This window comes from Rhamphochromis sp. 'chilingali' (genome assembly GCF_963969265.1).
Source record: "Rhamphochromis sp. 'chilingali' genome assembly, chromosome: 21".
Lineage (NCBI taxonomy): Eukaryota > Metazoa > Chordata > Actinopteri > Cichliformes > Cichlidae > Rhamphochromis > Rhamphochromis sp. 'chilingali'.
The window spans coordinates 24,440,983-24,462,203 of record NC_137949.1 but is presented as its reverse complement, the minus strand read 5'-3'; the positions used below and the strand labels follow the sequence as shown (position 1 = coordinate 24,462,203).

Here is a 21,221-nt window from a genome sequence, read left to right as displayed (position 1 = left end):
GGCTGTGGCCCTTTGCCCTCTCTCCAACAGCACACTATCGCGTTGTGTTTTCCCCCCCTCATCCTCTCAATGCTGTTCACTTCTCAAGAACACTTGCGAGCCAACATTCCTATAGTTTTCTCCATCTTTCTTTTGTACTCCTACTCTCATTTTTCCTTTGGTGTATATGCTTATTGTTCTTTGGAGCACCCTCATTATACCCATGGTTATATTTTAAGGGCCTCTCTCTTTGATTTTGGTCTCATGGGGAGTGAGTGGTGGGCTGGTGGGAGCTGTAGGCCTGGCCCGGCTCTCAGGGCTCCCCAGCCAGTGTCTCGGAGAGTAGGCTTGGGGGTATTGTTGGGTTGGCTACCACACTAGAAGCACTGGCGCTACTGCTATTGCAGTGGGTGGATGTGAGGGGAAAATTGAAAAGTCAATAGCGAGGCCCCACAAAAAAAAGAAGAAGAAAAGAAAAAAAGAGTGCAAAACAAAAGGAGATGGAGAGCTTCAAAAAGCTGAGAGCTATAGAACACTGCTAATTAATAGCATCAGACGAAGAGCTTTTTTCCTTCCTTCTGGAGCTCTGATGAGGCAAGGCAATTAGGAGCTCAAAGCATGTGTCACGTCCATCTGTTGACCATGCTATGTGAGGGAGAATTGATAGGTAAACAAAAAGTATGCACTGAGCTTCAAGGAAAATAGAAAGCGCGTAAACACTGTAGTACAACCCTACCTTTATGAAACTGCTGAATCAGCAATAATTGTGATAGTAGTTCATTTCAGTAATTCCTGCAGCTATAGTTTGTGACAGTTCCTATATGTCAAAATTGTGGGACACACATTCAATAAATACATATGTTGATGCCTTTCTTATTACTATTACTGAACAAAGGAAAACATTACTGTTGAAAAGTATATGTAGGTTGGGTTTTTTTTGTTTGTTTGTTTGTTTGTTTTCTCGGGGGGGGGGGGGGGGTTTCTTAAAAAAAACAGTAATTGGCTCTTATTCTGTCTTTACACGCAGCTAACATCACGTAGACTGTGATGAAGTGCGACTTTTGGTGGGTCAGCGTTGCAGATTGGCACCAATTTGAAGTGGCTTTGCAATTTGTATTTTTCACTGCCGTAATAGGCTCCTCTCTCAACCATCGTACCATCGCAATTTCCACTTCCAACAGCTGTCAAGCCCCTAAAATCAAAATTAGCGCCATGGAATTGGGCCTTAATGAAATGACCTGCTGGATTTACCTTAAGGAGCAGGGCGGACAGTCAGTACTAGCCTCGTCAAAACCCTCTCTGCGCGTGCTGCGGTCCCATTAACAAAAGGAAATAGTCTGTAAATGTATTAAGCACTACTTCCATTTTCTAATTATCTTTCCCTCCTCCCTACATAATTCATTCAGTCATTCATTAGTTCTTAATATTAAAAAAAAGGATTCTGTCTGTTCTTTTTTCGTGAGATCACCAATTATTTGTCACTATTTATTACGCCGTTGTCTGGGGGGAGGGGGTCTATATTTTATGTTCCACCACAGCATCTGTCTGTATGAGTTTCAAATTGAAAATCTAGCATTATTCATATAAAATTTGCAAAAAATAAAGAATAAAAAAAGGCTCTGAAACTACCCCCCTCCCCCTCCCCACCTTTGCTTCCTATAGGATGAGGTGAATGTGTGCCAAGGCCCAGTGGAGGACACTAGGCCCTGGTTATTGACTTGTAAAGAAGCCGTTAGGTGAGGGGTCTTGACAAGACATGAGCGGCTGAGTCTCTTGTAAAGCTGTATCTGATTTCTCTGCTAGTTGACTCCCCGGAGAGATCCGTTCTACCCTCTGTTGATCACACTCTCACTCACAGCTGTATGGAAAATGCAGCGATGAAAAAAAAAAATGAAAGAGTAGTTTTGTGAAAAAACGAAAAAGTGAAAAACAAAACAAAAAAATACTTACATTCAGTATGCCACGAGTGCCTCGCTCGGTGAGAGTGAGAGCCAAGGAAGGAGGGCAAATGAACCTAAGTAATCAATAGACAGGTGTTGTCTCTCAGTACGGCACAAGATAACTCTCAAATTAACGTTTTGGTGAGCTGTGTAATATATACTTGTCTGTAAGGGCATCTGCATTTGTGTTGGTGTGATTGGATAATAACAAGAGTGAAGTATCAGCAAGAGGCAGACAAAGCAAGTATCAACTTAGCGAGATCTTCACTCCACAAAGATCTGACTAATTTATGAGGGTAAACTGCTCTGACAGAAAGAGAGATGCAGGTGAAGGGAGGAAGTTTTCATTGGCTCTCTAGAGCAGGCCAACCCAAAACCCTGGAGGGATCTCTCTCGGTTTGAACTTTATCAGGGGCTACGCTTAATCAATATACTATCGGAAAAAGAATTAATTACTAAAGCAGAATAAAACAGCTGCATTTTAAACCAAGGATTCATCAATTCTGTAATCTCTTGGTTACAGCTCAGGTGTCAGGAGGATCATTTCAGCTCCATGTAATGAGGAACTGTGGGAGTTTACCCCAGCCCTGTGCTGCTCTCCTCCTCCTCCACCTTTCTCTTTCTGACCCCTCCTTCCAACCAAAATGCTTCCTTATTACCCCGTTCCTTACCTTCTCAGCTCTTTGTCATTTACCTACAATATTCATCTCACTCCTTTCTCCCTGCCCTTAATACACTGACTGTATTGCACTCTTTTATACCCCCACCCCTACCCCACTACATTCCCTTCCCACCAAATTCCTGTCTTTGCAGGGATGGGACGAAAGGGTATTAAATTTGAAATCTCTGGTGCGAAAGCCGACTAGAACGGGACATTCCCGCTGTTGCAGCCATCAAGCCGGACATTCCTCTACTAAGACTGAGACACCACTGGTATTGTGAAATGGGGAGGGGGGAATAAGAGATGGGAGAAGTTGGTGTAAGACTTGAAAAACAGCATACCACATTCTTGTTGTATATTTAAAAAAATATATTTTTGGTGTATAACATTAGAATAAAAATCAAAGGAGAAGGTGAATTAGAATGAAATGAATGGTGTATGGAAAGAGGAGCCATGCAGGAAGTATCCCCTGTTTCAAAATAATCTTGGCAGCTCTGCCGTCGCTGCCACTGACATCCACCCATCGCAGCCCTTGACCCTGGTCCAAAGCCTGTAAACGGACTGTCCTTGACTCCCCATAATGGGAGATTTCAAGGCAGGTTGAGAAGGGGTTATGGGTGATGAATTGGGTTTTTAGTGAGCTCATTAGGAAGCCAAACAGAGTTTAGACTGTCGGAGCGGAGCAACAGTGCAGTAATCAGTTCTGCTCGCTTTGTTCCCTGCCTCCAGGACATTTGTGTGGAAAAAAAAAGAGAGCGAGGAGGAAAGAAAAAAAAACTTGGCATTTGGCTGATGAGAGGGCTGCTGAGCAGAGGCTGCAATCTGATGGTTGACTTGTTGATTTATAAACCTTTTAATTCATTTACTCTACCAACCCCTCCACCCTCCATCCCCACCCCCAGCTCTATATAGACAAGCCCCCCCCCCCCAATCTTTGTTGAACTCTTTGATGCCACTGTCCATCAGGTGTGGCAAGGACTTGACCTCCTCTTCAGCTTAAAAACAGCAAGTCTGTTTGGTTTTAAGTTGTAATTGAGGGTAGAGAATCATTGCTTATGCTGTTATCATGCATTGCCTGAAACGATGTAAGCTGCTCTGAATGAAAAACAAAAAGAAAGGAAGAAAGAAAAACACTCAGTTAAATTGGCAACCAGCATACAGCTGCTCTTTGCGGTTTATGTAGAAGACTTTGATATACAATAGTTCCTAGAGGGGATTAGAAATCTATTTACTAGCATTTACTCATTTACTCTTTACTAGCAGATAGAGCCATATGAAGTATCGGCACTGTCTCCACCTCCTTTTTTCATTTTGCTCTTTCTCATTTTTTCCCCTGCTTTTAAATTTTTTTAATTCCAAAATAGAGCAAGTTAGTAATTTTTTTAGGAAGCATATGTGTGAGGGCACCTCATTTTACTACTGTTCATGTTTGTTTCTATTCACTGTACCCTAATTACTTTTGGTAAACACTTCTTCTTTAATATTTAATGCTGCATCAAATCTTGAGATGCAGGTATGCTTCTCTGGGTGCATCCTATTGTATAAATGATAAATTATTGAGCACTGTCAATATATACAATCCCAAGACTAACAATAGCTTCAGTGTATCATAATAAGAGAAGAAGATAAGACAGAAGCAGTCTGGTTAGACATAAGCGAGAATTGGACTCATGCAGTGGCAGGTTTGTAAATTTGTTTATGAAGAAACGAGTGATGAACCGAGATTACCTGTGAGACCAATTAGCCCCATTCAAGTCAGAATGTAAGGGAAGAGCAGCAGCAGTTTCTTCTGCAGTGTTAGAGTGCAGGGGGGAGCAGGGTGGAGTTGTCAGAGAAGCAGAGAGTGTGAAATATCTGGTGGAGGCCCAAAGCCCTTCATTAGCCACTGATCCCTGTCTGCTGAGTGAGGGGCAGTCATGGGCATCACAACTCCCTTTTAGTCCCCCCCCCAAAAAAAAGCAGGGTGAGGGGGTGGAGGGTAGATCCCCCCCATCCCCTGCAATTTAGCCCTTTGCCATTCATGCAAATTGGGTCTTGACATCTGCAACAGCCTGCCTCCTTTCTTTTATACATCTTTATTCCATCTCTTTTCTTCGGATCTTTTTTCCTCCTCAAAGCCCCATTTGGATGGCAGAGCCTCGTCGCAGCTGACATGCGTTCTTTTATATATAACTCACATCTATGTAAAGGCAGCATGTTTGCTGTGTGTTCATATAGACATAAATATGCAGAGAACTTGAAGAGTTTAGGAGGGAGGCCTAATTTGTTTGTATGATTCTCAGTCCCGGTTTATGAGGGAAAAAGTTAATTGTTGTTGCAGGTATCAGGTTGTATTGTACATTCTCAACAGATTGGAATTTTATGAAATGATAAAAAACTGTTGGAAGCAGCGAATATAGACAAAAAAAAAAAAGCTGTAATCAGGCAGCTTGGCCCACCTCCTACCTCTTGCTTCTGGACAAACTATGATTCCTTGGCTACAGAAGTAAGGCTGAAAAGGCTTTGGAATGGCTTTGCTACAGCCCATATTTTGGGTTAAAAGGTAAAATAGTCTAACTGGCTTTTAAAAACAAGTTTTACCTCCCAACCTACCCCCCCCCCCCCTTTCAGCCTTCACCCTCTATGGTAGGGATGTGCAGAGTAGGGTCAACTCTCTGCCTATGAGAGGAGAGAGTCCTTCTATCGGTGGAGAGGCGATAGTTATCTCCAGCATTCCAGGGATGACAGAGAGATATCTGCCTGATGGCAGTGTTAGGGGGCTTAGAGAAGGGGGCAGAGATGGGAGGGAGGGGAAGAGGTACAGGAGTTGTTGAGCAACCGCTCCCTGACATCCCTCCTCCCGCCCCCACCTCCCTCCTTCCTTCTCTCCATGCCTTTCTTACTGCCTGACTGCCTCGCTTCCCCACACATAGAAAAAAAAAACATCTAATTAGAAGCTCTTATTCCACTTCATTTAAGGGAACACTTAATGATGTGTTTTTCAGGGGAGACAACTACACATTATTTCTCATGCAAAAAGAACCACTCAGTTGTAGCCCCCAGGATGCAGATACAGCTGTGTTTGAGATGGAGGTTTGTCCTCATTTCTCTGGGGTGTCATGGCTGTTGGAGAAGAAGAGAGGGGAAAAATGGTAGTGCTTTCTAATTCACCTTTAGCCAGTGTCCTGGCAGTAACGGGGGGTGGTAAAGAGGAGGCGGATGGTGACATCTGAGTTTGGCAGGGGGACTTGCTGAAGGAGAGAGTTTGTTGTAATTGCTCTGACAGGTTTTAAGGCTGTTAATGACTCCGGCCTGAGCGCTACCAATTTGTCAGCATGCTTGCTGTTTACTAAGCTGTTGTTTTATGGTCCAGTGCAAGGGCTGCTGCTTGTTTAAGCACAGATCAGGAAATAATCAGCGTAAAACACTGGCTGCAGTGGTGCAGCCACACTAAAACAGTTCAGTTTAGAGCCCTCATCTACTGTATGGATCTGAATGAGTGCAGTAAACCATATGGCGTCTGTGGTGTGTGGTCACATGAAGACACAAATTCACAGATGCTTTACTTTTATCTAAAAGTTGGAAGTTTGAGTGTGTGTGTTTAACCGGTATGGCAATCGTGTTTTACTTGTTAGCACTTGCGTTGTGTTTCACATGAATGTAAACCATATTGCTAGCTTGCAGTTATAGCAAGATGATCTGTAATCCCTAGTCGGCACAGAGAAGCAGAGAAATAGCCATTCCACTAGTGTGAATAGAGCTTCTATGTGTTTGTGTATGTGCCTATGTGAGAGATTGTGTGTGCGTCAAGAGCATGTGGTCCCAGAGCCAGCAAAGACCCCTCCGTAAATCCAGAGTAAATAAAAGGGGTAACCAGACGGACAAAAGAGGAGCCCCCACTGCTTCTCTCATTCGCTGCCATTTGGGGGACTGAATGTGCTAAACGCCGCTTATGTTGGCTGAAAAGTTGAGGAGAAAAAGGGGGAAAAGGGAGGCTCTAAATCCCCCTTCTTCTTTTCACTTCATTCTCTGCGGCCAAGCCTGCATGGATAGAGGTGATGGTAATAGGAGGGTGTTGGAGGGAGAGGTGTAGGGCCCGGTCACTATGGTGTGCTAAGACCAGCGAAGCTCCTAAAGCAGCAAAACTCCAAGCTTCTGGTATCCATCTGCTCCTCTTTCCATCTAACTCTCCTCATGAGTTTTTCTCTTCCCCCCCTTTTTTTGGGTGAGCTTGGGTGAACACGCTTCACTAGTTTGGGCTGACAGGGGGCGTGGGGGGTCTGTTGTAATTAGTCACTTTAACCACAGCTTCCATAAGCCACTGCTTCTACACTCTTGCTTCATTACCCTGAAATAAACGCCCAGACTTCCTAGTGCAAAATCACTGCACAGCCTTTACAATGATACACACACACAACATCTAAAGCTTGTCTAGAGGCTCCACGGTATTATTATTAATGGTATATGGACCACTCTGGAGTGTTATGTGATAACTAAACATGGCTGGATTTGAATGTGTTTTCCAGCTATTGACAAGTCATTATTTATTCACGCATATGAAAACGGCAAAGCAGCAGAGGGAGGGCATTCTTGTTATACTGATAGCTGCAGTATATGTTACTCATGGTCATATACACAAGACAGACTCGACCTTAGTGGGTCCCTAAGGGGCAGGATACCTACTAGACACAATACAACTTTTGCTCTAAAGTCATTAAAAGTCCACTGAAGTCTGCCCTATTCTAAGCAGAGACTGTAGGACACTTTGTACTTTACAATTTTCGATGCAAGAAATCCTGAAGTGACCCTGAATGTGCCAGCATTAGATAAGCCAAGTTGCAGTGTGTTTACAGTCCTATCCCGACCCGTTAATGAGCTCAGCCCTGAGACCAATTTACTCACAAGGAGATATATCTGAATGCATTTTTAATAACCACCCACTGGTGATGAGAGAGGGAATGTGTGCGAGCGTAATGTGCTTTGGACTTGTGCTTGTTTGTTTGCTAGTGCGCTCACTCATTCACTCTCTCGCCCTGATCGCGTCCGGTCATTGTCTTCCATCTTGCCTGATTACACCTTCTCCACTTGCGTGCATCTGAAAATCTGCACAGAAACTTTCATTGCAGACACTTTAAGTCAAGATCTTGATAGCGTGAGCGAGGGAAAAGGAGGGAGGAGGAAAGGTTGAGGGAAGACAGAGAGAGAGTGGGAGAGAGAGAGAGAGAGGGGGGGGGGGGGGGGGGGGGCTGTCTTTTTTCTGTCTCCAAGGGCGCTGCTTTTCCAAAAGTGCCTGGGGCTACACTCCAGCACCTCAGCTCCCCTAGGCCTTTCGACTGCCTCCTAATAGCCAACCCCCATCTGTGTCACATGGCCAGATGATGGGACACTCATCCCCCTGCTCTGCACTTTTTTTTTCTTTCCTGATTTTTTTTTCAGAGTGCACATCCACACAGGTTAGAATGGCAGAGTTGCCAGGGAACAGTCAGAAGCCATTAGCGTTTGGGACAATTTGCCCTGCAGCGTTCCTTCTCTCGCTCATAAGAAAGGAGTGGGGGTGGATGCAAAGCACCAGCCCTCCTTTAGATGTAATGAGGTTGTGCAAGTTGGATCTTCTTTATTCTATTTCTACTCCTTTTTTTTCTTGCGTCTTCTTGTTTCTCTTCTTTCTTTGCTCTTTCTTTTCATGTTCTGTCCACATTTGATTTTTCTTTATTCTTTATTTACTGTGTGCACATTTTCACATATTTGAAGTCATACAAAAGCTGTACACAGTTTGTATTTAAACTGTACACAGAATGAATGCTCGAATGCCACATGCCTGATCTGTGGACACATGTCAGCATCCGTGCACATGTAAGAGAGAGAGGAGCTGAAAAGCACCGGAGTCTGGTTTCATCCTTGCGGGCTAGGGCAGGAGGCAGCGAGCATGCTGGGTAATGAAGTGACAGGTCAGTCTGTAAATACGCACGGGTCGCTCTGGCCCTGGCCGGGGGGGAGGCTATCGCATTGCAGTGAAAATGGAAACGTCAATAAAATTAATCTGCCAGCCTTTTGGCCACTGTGTGGTTCTATTGGATGAGCCTGACTGCTCACAGCAGGAGAGGGATTTGGAGAGTACCTCGAAAATCAACACAAAACCTAGCGGCATACAAACAAACAGCAAACTGTGTATCAACATTATTCAGTGAAGCTCAAAAGCAGTGAAACAAAAGGGAGTTGGTTAAAATTCACAGCTCACTAGTTGTGTTTTTATTGAAGTTTGGAAGCAAACTCAGGGAGTTAGACTTAGCTTCCGTCTGGGTCACATTTCTCAGGAAGCCCCTCACAGTCAGGGTAGGGCTATGGCCAGACCAAAGTTTATTGTTTTAAGCTTTCCTGAACAAGGATTCGTACTTAGTCTGGGATTTATGGCATTTGCCACTAATGAATGCCCATTCTACAATTACAACACCCCTAGCCTGTGTCCCCGTTCCCATGTGTCCTTCAGAAGGACTGTTGCTTCTTTAACTTCACACAGGGAGCGCAAAGTCGGCACTTCTCTGTTTTCCTCTTTCGTGTGGCTCTCCACTAATGATCTGGAAGGAAAACACTGTGCAAGACAGAGAAGAAAAAGAGAGGCAAAAACAAGGGGAAGAAAAAAAACTGGGAAAAGTAGTTAGTGCGGGCCCCCGCTGTCCTTGTATTCTTCATTTATTTTGCATTAGATTACGCCACTAGTCGGATCCTTTTTCTTTCCCCCTTTTTAATGTTATTAGTTCAAATATTTATGCGAGATTAAGGCTTGTATAGGTGGCTGTGATTGATGCCTCTCCAAAAACAGGAGGACATATGAGTCTGAATTTTGAGAATGTCAGGGTCCTTCTCTTCCTTAGTGGAGGAGTTTTTCAGATACATAATTTAGATGCCCTCAAGGAAGGCTTTCAAGGCATTTGTGCCCGGGGGCAAGAAAAAATAACTATGACTGTTAAAAGTAAATCATTTTTGCTAATGCACAATTAATGCCGAGGAAGACGAACAAGGAAAAGGCAAGGGACAAAGATGGAAACTTCAATTTAAAGGAGAAATCGTGCCCGGGTATGTGCACGCTTCCCTTGTGAAATCAAACGCTGATGGACATTAATGCAGGCAAAGCCGCCGCTGGCCGGTCATGCTAATCTCGTGGCGGAAGCTTGGGGGTGGGGTTGTTCAGGGTTTCGGGAAGCCGATGAAGAGTCCATTATGTGCATCGAAGTGCAACAATGAACCACCCCAAATAACATTTACTTCCACGCACTTTAACTGGATGTCCTAAATTCATGAATTTCTGTGTGTTACAGTACATATCTGCATAACTCCATCCTGTCCCCTTTGGCCCTCATCAAAAGATGGGAAAAAATGCTCTACATTATGTCAAGCATGCAAATTTAATTGAATTAATGACATGAGTCCATGTCTCTTCTGTACTTGAAGGCTCTGTGTCCATTTTTTTTCTTTCCATCTCCTCCTACTGTAAAAATGGAATGAGGAACCCAGTGTTTCAGCGTCCAACCATAACATTAGAGTCATTAACCCCTATTCCCCTCCCGTGCTCTGGGGTATAGAGCAGCTCTGCGAGGCTTCCATGTAAACCTCTCAGTCTCTGTACAGCCCTTCGTCTAAGGCCATCTAAATCCCCCTACCTCCATATATTCACTACACAACACTGGCTTTGCTGTGGAAATTCGTTTGGCCTTAGTGCAGCACTTTCCAGTTCTTTCAAAGTTATCTGTGGTATTTGTCCTTTTATCCATCTTTCATGAGCCTTAAACTCAGCTTTGACTGTATACCTCTGTTCCATTTTTTTTGCTATTGTATTCTGAGCCTGTGGTGTGGTCGGGGATGTTATTTAACCCTGGGTTTGGTTTCTGTCCAGGAGATGGCTTAGACAACAGCGTTGCATCGCCTGGCACAGGGGATGACGATGATCCAGACAAGGATAAGAAGAGGCAGAAAAAGCGTGGCATTTTCCCTAAGGTGGCCACAAACATCATGAGGGCGTGGCTGTTCCAGCATCTCACGGTAAGCACAACCATTATAATTTGGAGATATGTCTATATTATTTTAAAAAAAAAACACACAACAAACCAAATAAACATTTAGAGACACTCACATTCAAGACACATACTCACACGCACCTGTCACACAGTAGCTACTGAGGCAGTGGGGAGAGAGTGATGGTGCTGCTGCGATGCTCACTTGTCAGCCACCTGTCAAAGGGACACAGTGACCAGGTCAATCTAATCAGTTTGGGCTGTTTACTCTGCTCAGCACACTTTCTGTAAAAAAAAAAAAGAAAGAAAGAAAGAAAGAAAGAAAGAAAGAAAAGACCCAGCAATCCAAGACATTTATTCTAGTACGAGATGCACTGCAGCTCTGGCCTGAACAAGCAGCATGATAAAAAAAACAACTGGGGAATAAAAGAGAACGACTGTGACTGTGTAGCTGTGTAAAGAAGTAGGATGTGGAATTGAAGGCCTCTTTACATAATCAGTCTTTCTGTGGAATAAGGGAACCTTAATCTACTTATCTCTCGATAAAATTGACATGTGTTAGTTTATTTCTTCTCCATAGCTCCATAGGAAAGTGTTTACCGTACAATTCTGTCAGAAATCTCTGACAATGACTGATCAGAGTCTTGGATCATATGTCTAAATGTCACAGTAATTTAAATGTAAACTGTAAAATCACAACCGTTATTTTCCCGTGAGTATGTTTCTTAGTGAAACGGGGTGGTCCACATGTCCCCTCTCCCTTTCTAATGTCAGGACATTATCAGAACATCAGGCTGTATTGATTTTGCAACACAGGTCAGATTTCAGAAGGAGGTGGCGACGCCGGGACACATAAGCTGCTTGAGGCTGCGGTTCCCCGTTCCAGGGATGGATGGACGGACAGTTTAGGGGGATGGGGAAAATAAAAAAAAGAAATGAGAGAGAGAATGTGAAAGTAAAGGAGCCTTAGAACATCCGCACATTTAAGAGGGTCATGTGCCCTTTGTGCACTCTGTAGCCCCCACCACCACCACAGTGCCCACTCCCAGCTCAAAGCCCCGTACCCTGATTACCTAACCAAAAGCCCAAGTAATAAGCAGCCAGCAAATACAGCCTAATTGAAAGGGCTGTAAATCCATTACATATTGGTCAGGGATAATCAGGAGTGCTTTAATCACTTTTATCTATTCAGGAGCAGTGAAGCTGCAACAGCAAAGCCCTGAGCCTCGCAGGCCTTAGCGGCTCCACCACGCCAGTCTGCACGCTTATTATTCTCATCATTATCAAAATGACTTCACAGCTGTTCGCGGCTCCCATCGCTCTCTGACTGGAGACCTCTCACCAAATGCTACAGACCAGGCTTCAATCAGACATTAAACTTTTGAGTACCACTAACTGTTAGTTGAAAGAAAAATGTTCAAATACTGTTAAGATTACCTGTTTTTTTGTGTGTCATTAAAACACAACAAAATAACAAATTATATACACAGGCTTTATGGTAAGGCTAGAAATTCTCTCAAGATTGGTCATTTTTCCTGATGAAAGCCCCATACAGCTTCTGCACAGACCTTTTGGAAGAGTCCCTGCCAATTATCTTTAGAATTGTTTTAAATTTGAATTGAAATAGCGGTGAGCAAAGGAGGGGCACATTTTTTCAGAACGCTGGTTAATTCAGACCCTCTTTTTTCCCCTTTCCCTCTCACCCCTTTATCACAAACCCTGCTTGTAGATGTTATCCAATCTTTATTTGTTTCTTTTGTGCAAAGCCTTGGCCAGTCTTGTACAAATAATAATCCCTCCCTTTTAACCTGCCTTCATTTCTCTGCTGAGGAAGACGGCTAATTGAATTATCCCCCTTCTCTTCTCACCATCCACTTCTCCCACCCATAAACTCTCTCGCTCTTTTTCTCTTGCTCACACACACATACACACACACAAACACACACACTCACACCCATTAACCATTCTTCTTTCTTTTAATTTGTTAAGCAAATGTATTTGCCATAGCTGGATGCATTTGTGCAAAGGTGAATTCTTGGGGACTTTGGCCCCTGAATGGCCTATAGCGGCATTCTGCCATTCACGCATTCATTAACTGAGGGGTGAGGAGTGAAAGGAGCGGGCTTGTATTTTCTCAAACTGAGGGGCCAGCATGGAGCTCCTCTTCCATGAGCCGCAGGGGTCTCTCTACATATGTTCTCAACATCCAGCCATTGTCACATCTTCTGAAAAGCTCAAAAGGACAGGACCCCCTTCAAACACAAAAAAACAACACAGGCCAGTAGTAACAACTGTTGGCTTTTAGATTCAGTATAACAAAATTGCCCTTTGCCTCTCCCCTCCCACCCTCCCTTGCTTTACTCTGACCTCACACTCTCATGGGAGAACTCACAAGATTGTTTCCTTCATGACGGTCATATATAGCAAGTAACCTCACTTGAAGTCATATTTACCGCTAATCTCAGTATGCCAATTTCCCAGGCAAGGGGAAAGTACAGTTTTTGCACCATATTGATCTCAGAGACAGTTCTTCACAATTGCACAATCAGAGAAGGCGGCGATAACCCTGATCTCTTTCATGTCGAGGCCATATGCGTATTGACTGCAGAGCTGGCAACCTTAAATGCTCCATATGCAATTGGCAGAGTGTTGAACAGATCAGCTGGTGTTAGCTGGCAGAAGAGGGTCAGACTGTCTCTCCACTCCCTTCTTCTATCTTCCCTCCCACTCTTTTTCTCTAATACCCCCCCCTCCCTCACCATGAGGTTCTGGATGTCTTCCAGCCACATTAGGGGAAGGGAAATCCCAGACTGTTGGTATAAGCTTTTCAATACTACAGGGAGATTATGTTATCAGAAAGGTAAACTTCACTGTTAGGGGTAAAATGTTCTGCTGCACTTCAGAAGCATGGACCACAGAATTCAGGATAGGAAGAGAGAGTCAGATAAGTAGCTAGAGAAAGATTTCAGAGAACGTGTCAGATTTGTAAAATTGCAGTGATGGGAGTTTTTTCCTACCTTTGCAAAAGTAATGCCCTTTTGTGCTCAGCAAAAGCAAACTTTAAATTTTACAATTAGCCCCTTGGCGCCCCTGGTCTTCCTTCTTTCTCAACCCCTGCTAACCCCCCGCTAACCCTTACTAACCCCTGTAAAGACAAGGGTTGGCCTAGCAATGAAAACAGGAAGCACTCAGATGCAAAGATACCTCTCTGGGCTCTGGCCTTGTCTTTTTGACTAGTGTAAAGTCTCCAACACCTATGAAAATAAATAAGGAACCTCAGGAGCAATCGGGGCCAAATTGAAAGTTTTCCTTAAGTGTGTGCACTCAAACAAGGGAGTGAGGGATCGTAGGAGAGAGGGAGAGCGGTCAGTCAGACGAGCAAGTAGGTAGCCAACTAGAGCATCAAGCGTCTCAAGTTCTGCGCTGGGCCACCCTTTGGCCTGGGTGTTTTGGGAAATGCTGTTAAGCTGCTAAGCCAGGTGTATTGGTCCCCTGGGCTCCTTGAAAGGGAAGTGATATATCCTTTAGTCATTTAGAGAGTCCTTGGACTGTGAAGTAGAACTAAATGTTCAGCTCTGAAATGTTTATGTATGGGTAGATGGTATTTAAATGTAGCTATTAGTATAATTGGCTTTTATCATCCTAAATGTAACACCAGTACAAGTATTGACTAATGAGCTATGTTTTGACTGAAAAGTGAAATGTACCTACGAGAACAGTAAAGATACCAGTGCAGATAACACAGGTGTTCACCAGAGCGAGGAGCGTCTTAGAGTTAAGAGCATTGTGCTGAAAACATCATTAGGTACACTAGTGACAGTAGCTATCCCCCCTGCCCCACCCACACATGCGCACACTCCCGATCCAAGCCCAACATAGCATTAGTCTCCATGACGACAGGGTGTCATCGTCAGGTCGAGCCCTCCTATGGGAGCTACTCTCTCTGCCACCCTTTATAGACGCACATAAAAGAGTCGGCTAGGGTCATTCACAAGACATGGATGCAGGCACGTCCAAACCTGGCAACGGATGTTTGTTCCATACGATAAACAAGTGTACAAGTCCATTCCTCAAAAAGAGAGGACATGTTGTTTGAGTAGACTAAACAGTCAGCCCTGTAGTATCCCCAGTTTTGTTTAAGCTCCTCTAGTCCTTCTAATCCTTGTGTGTTGTTCCAGTACAAGCAGCATTTAGCTGGTGCAGACACACATCTGCAAACAGTTTGAAACAGCCCTTCCTCCTTTTACATCGAACTGCCAAAAGCTATTTATTCCATATTTGTTGGTGCCTACTTTTTCTTTCCCATACACATGGCACAGTACTTTTTTTTCAATAAACAAATAGTCGACTTACCTATAATTTCATTTAACTGAGCGGTTCAATAAAAAAAATAATAATTGTGTTTGATAATAGATCAGACAAAAAAGTTTTACGTTGAAAATATTATTCAAAGTAACTTTAGCCTCTTTTTGTTGACTGCAAAACATAAAAATCTGTTTGCTTGTCCATCTCTCTAGGTTGTTGATAGTTTGGATGAACAAAGGAGAGGCAGGGGTTGGCTTTAGGGGTAAGAGCAGGGGGTGTAAGGAGGGGACTCCTAAGGGTCACAGAGGTGGACGCCTGGAGGAGGCCCACACACTAATCTGTCATGTGCTTGTTTGCCTCAGGAGCTCAAAAGTCAGTCCTCCAGTCACCCGTAGCAACCCGGGCGACAATTTGGTTCACTGCCACTGCCCGAATGTGTGATCATCAGTGGAAAACGCAGGAAAAAGAGTCATCACATGGTTACTTTTGTGACAAGACCCACTGCTCCCTGTGTGTTTGCAAAACAGATGTTAGTGACAATATGACAGGATAGTTTGGTGATGTTTGGCACAGGGGTAATTGAAAGTCATTGATAATGAGTGTGGAAGAGACCTTTGGGGGGGGTGGGGGTGGGGGGTTCGAGGTTTGGTGCCTAGCTATTGTCTAGCCTCTGTGTTCTAATGCTGGCTGCTCAGCGACCCTGGAAAACAGACACAAGCCACCTCAGTCTGCCATCTGTTCTTCCCCAGCCAGTACACCACAGAGGGCCTAACGCAGCAGTGGCAGACCCTCACAGAGAAATTAGGCTTATTTTACTCAAGAATGTTAATCTGCAAAGAAGAAAACAGAATGAGTAAATGAGTAAAATAAATCAAGTTTTTGTTTTCATTGCAGAGCAACTATGGCATTGTTTTCAAATGCTAGTGTGTCACAGCTCTTATGACTGACAAAAGCTTTGTTTACAGTGCTTTGGCATAAATGGTAGGTGTTTCTAGAGATTTAGTGCTGTATTAGAATGTAATAAACCCTAATTCGTTTCATGCTCCAACATCAGACCTTTACACTTTGCCCTCTAATCCAGATCTGTCACAGTTCCACTTCAAAGCCAACTAACCCCACTTGGAATCTACTGACATATAAAGCGTGGCACATTAGCCTCGCGTTCACTATACGCTGAAAAAAATTGTTGGCATGTTTTTTTGTAGTTTTTTTCCCCCCTCTTAATCCCATAGCTTGCTTATTCTCAAAATGAGCATCATATTATATTGTGTATCTTTTAACGCTGGGATACCTGCACAAACACACCACTTCTCCTCCTCCGTTTTTCCTCTCATTTCCATCCCTTCCAGTTAATTTTCACTCCTGCTGCTTGCATCTTAATGCAGGTTGTTTAATGAAGTAGCAGAAATGAGTGCTTTCGCTGAGGGACTGTTTACGGTACATTCCCACTGCATGGAGGTGATTAAGTTGCGTGAAATTCCACGGTGTTTGCAAAAGAAAAAAGAGAGAGCAACCTACAAATTATCCTCCAGCAAAAATAAAATAATAATAGTAATAATAACACGTTTCACGAAAGGTGATATTATATGCATTTCTTTAAATAATGGTTTTAAATAAGGTGTCCCGGGCGAAGAGCTCCAGCACAGCATGACTTTGACTGGCCCCTGTGGAGGTGACTGCACATGCCCTGACCACAGCAGACTACAAACAGAACTCAGCCTGTCAAGGCTGCTCAGATTTATAAACTTACAGCTCACAACAGTTGAGAGACTTCCAAGAACACACGTGCAGAGAAAGGAGGATGCTTCTTTACGTCTGTGTGCTCCACTGAGAATTGACCCCAGTTCAGTAACGTTTCCCTGCCTTCAGCACTGCTGTCCATTTCTTATGTAGTAATAACACTGATCCAAGCTAGGACCTGGCTGAGCCAGCTCAGCGGGACATGGGACAGAATGACATCATATGCAGTGAGGGAGCCCAGCGTCTGCGATAGTGAACATGCCCCTGGTTAAAAAACAAGGTTATTAAGATGGTCGGAGCTGATTGTGTAGGATTTTCCTCCCTTTGACACTTTTCGGGTTATCTTATTCAAAACAAAATATATAAGAGGATTTTGGTTTGACGTCTTAAAACTAGTTCCCTTAAATTACCCCTTACCCTTCCAGAATATCCACCCGGGAGGCTGGTCTCATTGCCCCCGCGGTTGATTGCAGGGTTGTGGCAAGAGCTGTTAGAGCAGTGGCGGCTGCTTGCTGGGGACCATGGAGGCCAATGAGATTCTGCTGCAGGCCTCCAAGCTGCCCCACTATTGCTTTGATATTCATCTCACACCAAGAGGAGAAAATGCAAAAGGAAAAAGGAGCAGCACAGGCATGGAAATGGCAAGCCGGGCTAAAAAATGGGAGGGAGGCAAGGAAAGAGAGATGGATGGAGGCACGGAGTATAAATCAAAAACAGACTATGAGTTTCACTGTTTGGTTTGTCATGGGAGCCTAGCTGCACCAAATCCCACTCCTGCCATTTTGTGTGATTTTTCTCCCCTCCCGTCCAACTCTTCTCAAATGCATGCTTTTGTTTTGCCCGGCTCTTAGTCCAGGGGTAGGCAGTGGGATTCCTGCACAGTGGGGTCCTTATAACTGGGAGCCATGCCTCTTGTTCTCACCTCTTCCCCCCACTTCCTCACCTTTTCATTTTCCCCCATTGATATCCTATCTCTATTCCCTCTCTGAACATATGGACTGTTTTTTTTTTTTTTAAGAGAGAGCTCAGTCCACATCAAAGACCCAGGCTGAGCAGGTCAATTTGTTGCTCCTTTCCCCGACTCTTCCCCCTCCACTAGCCACAGTAGACCTTCCCTGCACTGCAATCATTTACCCAGAATGCTTCATTGCTCAAGCATTTCTGCTCAGCGCTTATACCGAGCCATGTGTTGTGTCTGCTCTCCACACAGAGCAGATGTAGTTCACTCCAGAACTCTGGATTTCTCTGTAGCCAAGTCCCTCCAAGATCATGTAAGGCTGAGCAAATGAGCATGTGTGATAGATAACAGTCTCTCTATCAAAAGTAGGCTTTATCACACACTGATAAGAAAAAGCAGATGGATAGAGGAAGAAGAGAACCAATGAAAAATCACATAGGAAAAAAACCCCCCAAATATATAAATCCAAATCTAAGCAGAACAGGCCTTGGCTCCAGATGTGAATCTCTCTTAATATTGATCTTGGGGAAAGCCAGTCCCCTACATCCCCAGGGCTGCACCAACTGACACACAAAGCACCTCTCTAAAGCCAATAAACCCGCTTGTACAATTATTTAGATAAAGAGGGTAACAACAGGAGTATATGCCTCCCAAACCAGCACCTCCTCCTTGGCTCTCATGCTCCTTCTCCAACTCCTCCTTTTCCTCTTTCTTCTCCAGCAATAGGATGAAGAAATGTAAAAGAGTGCAAGTGTGTGTGCGTGTGTGGAGGGGGCAAATGTGTAATTAGCCACACATTTCTGAATCCTCCTTAATGTTCATTACTGAAACCAGGGGCAATTACAAGTTCAAAGAGGTTTAGGGCACCCGCAGCCTGCATAATCAGTCACAAATTAGGCACCGCTCATTTGTCATAGCACAGCATGCACACTTTTACATGCACACAGAAACACACATGCATGCATATTGTCAGAGTTGAGTCATAGATAGGCTCACAGGCATCAATTTCCACAGAGGCACAAATCTCAGCTACCCGAAGGCAGTAAGTTAGGCTGCCCAATCCTCTTATGCTCTGAAGCTTTGTTGTCTTTACACAACAGCAAACACCACTGACACCTTCACCCTAACTTGCTTTACGTTACACTGTATCCTGCTTGCAATCATCCTCTTATAAGCGTCCTGTTTGCATCTACAATCCCTCCCACCACCTGTCCTATCTTGTCTCCCTTTTACAGCTTTTTTTTTTAAACGGCTGTTTTCGTCTGTGTCAGTCTCTACCCACCTGGCTGCGTCTCTGCAACACGTGACAGTGTGCGTTTCATGTCTGTCCCCGGAGGTGTATCTCAGTTACCTCTGGGGCTGGGTCACAATAGCTAATCCTGTCTTCAGGTGGCTGTTTAGCACACTGAGAGGAGAGCTCGCAGAACCGGAGGTGAGCTCCTGTTACAGGACTCCCTGACCAGGGGTCACCTCCAACACTGTCAGAATGCGCACTGATACATGCACAAACAGACATGCACTCGTATACTGGCAGATGCATGCACACAGGCATACTTACAATCTAGAATACACACACACATTGAGCCTGCTTATCTAGCCCAGGTGGTTCAACCTTCATCTCCCCTCTTTCTTGTTCTTCTTTATCTTCCTACTGTAATACCATTCATCTAGTCTTTCCGTGACTTCTCTCATTCCCAGATCACTCTGAGTCTTGTTCACATTAGGATTCCCTGATATGATCTCCATGAAGACTTGCTCGAGTGCCCATGCGTTGCCTGTCCAGCCCGACAAGCTGCTCTCACACAGGGGCACAGTTAGGTCTCTAGTGAATTGAATGGAGTCCTATCATGTGTGGCTCTGCCTCAGCATAGTAGGAGAGAGAACTCATTTTTCACTGAGGGAATGACATCCATCTCAGCAGCCAAACGCTGGCTGTTTCATTAAGTAACCCATCCAGGCAGACAGATGTGTTCACCACACAGCCATGTTTGCCTATGCAAGAGCGTGTATTAACCCACAATCCTAGAGATTAATAGGGTACCAGCCCCTTTCCATTGATTATCTCCATGCCATTTTCCCCTCCTTTTCTTGGCTAGATATTAAAAACTAATGAAGCCTATTGAAATCAGGAACCGCAAGTCTCTTCACGGATCATTTTAAGTTATTTGGACTCAAACAGAGAAGGATCTCTTTAAGGCACAGTTTGAGTCGAATTAAGAAAATAAATGTGGAGAGCAGTGTTGAAGAAACAAGAGGGAAAAAAGAGGGGAGAGTGTGACTGTAAAAAGATGTGTGTTTAAGAAACGACAACTCCACTCCGACACATGGAGCGGAGACATGGCAGATGTTTGCAATTCCAGAAGATAGCAAAGCATTCCTAGTGTTAGAGCCATGTCCTAATTGCCATAATGGAGGTGGTAAGCACTGACAGTAATGGAATCGTGGGGATCTATCCCCAGCAACCTGAATTAGGGGCTGCCTGGCAGATCCACTTCAAGATGGCCTGTGTGGCTTTTATGTCAAGATGACTTGTTTTCACTGATCCCATTCTCATCCTTGCCATGGTCTTAGAACTTGAAGTCTTTGGGTTGGGGTTGGTAGAAGGTGGTGCAGAGATGAGGGTGTGAAGTAGATCAGTATGAAAGATTGGGCCAGTGAGTGAGGAAAGAGTTAACAGCGTCTATGTGATGGGCTCACCTCTGCACCAGGCCTGTTGAAAGGCGGCGGGGTGCTGTCGGGGAAAATGACTTCCTGAGACATTACCATCAATCACCAGACAGGTCAGGCCCCCCAATCCCGCCATGAGGATGGAAGAGAGAAGAGGGGGATGGGGATGTAGGATTAGACTAGAGGGGACGAAAACAGGGAAGAAGACCGTTGAGGAACAGACTATTAACAATCTCTTCCTCTCGCTGTTGGACTGTTTTATATCCTTCTCTTCCTCTGCCTATCTGTCTCTTCATGTCTTTCTCTGTTTCTATTTTCCGGTCCTCCATAAAACGGCTACTGCTGGTCAGAGTCCTCTCCTCAGCTCAATTGCATCATTAATTATTCCACAGGCAGTGGGCTAGAAGCAAATCTAAAGAGAGGAAGAGAAATAGAGAGTGAGCAAGAGTTAGATGGGGAGATGGGGGACAGCTGTCTAACACCCCCAGTTGGTCTCGGTCTCACTCTCTGTCTCTGTCTCTCTCTCTCTCTTTCCGCAAATGAAGGATGGGAGAGGGGAGGGGCTTGGGTTACCTCAGTGAGCGGTTGTGTTACATTCCTGAGAAGGGAGGTGGGGTTGGGAGGGGGGTTCAACGAGTTGTTGAAAAGAACACAGTCGCTTGTCAACAGCCTCAGAGCTGAGGAGCCATGATGCCTTGCATCAGGCCTGCAGGTCAGTGACCTTCTGTTGTGCCCAGATAGAGAGAGGTAGGGGAAAACAGTGAAAAGAAAAAAACAAAACAACCGCATGGATGGTATGTGTCACTGCTTGTCTGTGACAGAGGTCAGTGAAAAGTCTGAAAATTTCCTAAGCCTTCTCTTTGCATCCTCAGCCACATACCACTGTACGTGTGCAGTGCCTGAGTGCCTGCGGATTATCCTTCTTCAAAGTACTAATAGAATAGAAGGGAGAGAAGAGGCAGACGGAAAAGGAAAGAGAAAAC

General features: G+C 44.4%; 1 protein-coding gene across 5 annotated transcripts in view; it reads left to right on the top strand.

The window, feature by feature from the left end:
• Window positions 1-21,221, top strand: part of meis2a (Meis homeobox 2a) — a 79,789-nt gene that overhangs the window by 23,272 nt on the left and 35,296 nt on the right. For 4 of the 5 annotated variants that reach the window (XM_080871687.1, XM_080871689.1, XM_080871690.1 and 1 more), the window contains exon 9: window positions 10,451-10,596. In XM_080871687.1, the coding sequence (XP_080727813.1) occupies window positions 10,451-10,596 (146 nt within the window). The remainder of the gene's footprint in view (window positions 1-10,450; window positions 10,597-21,221) is intronic. The other variant, XM_080871688.1, reaches the window with a different exon arrangement.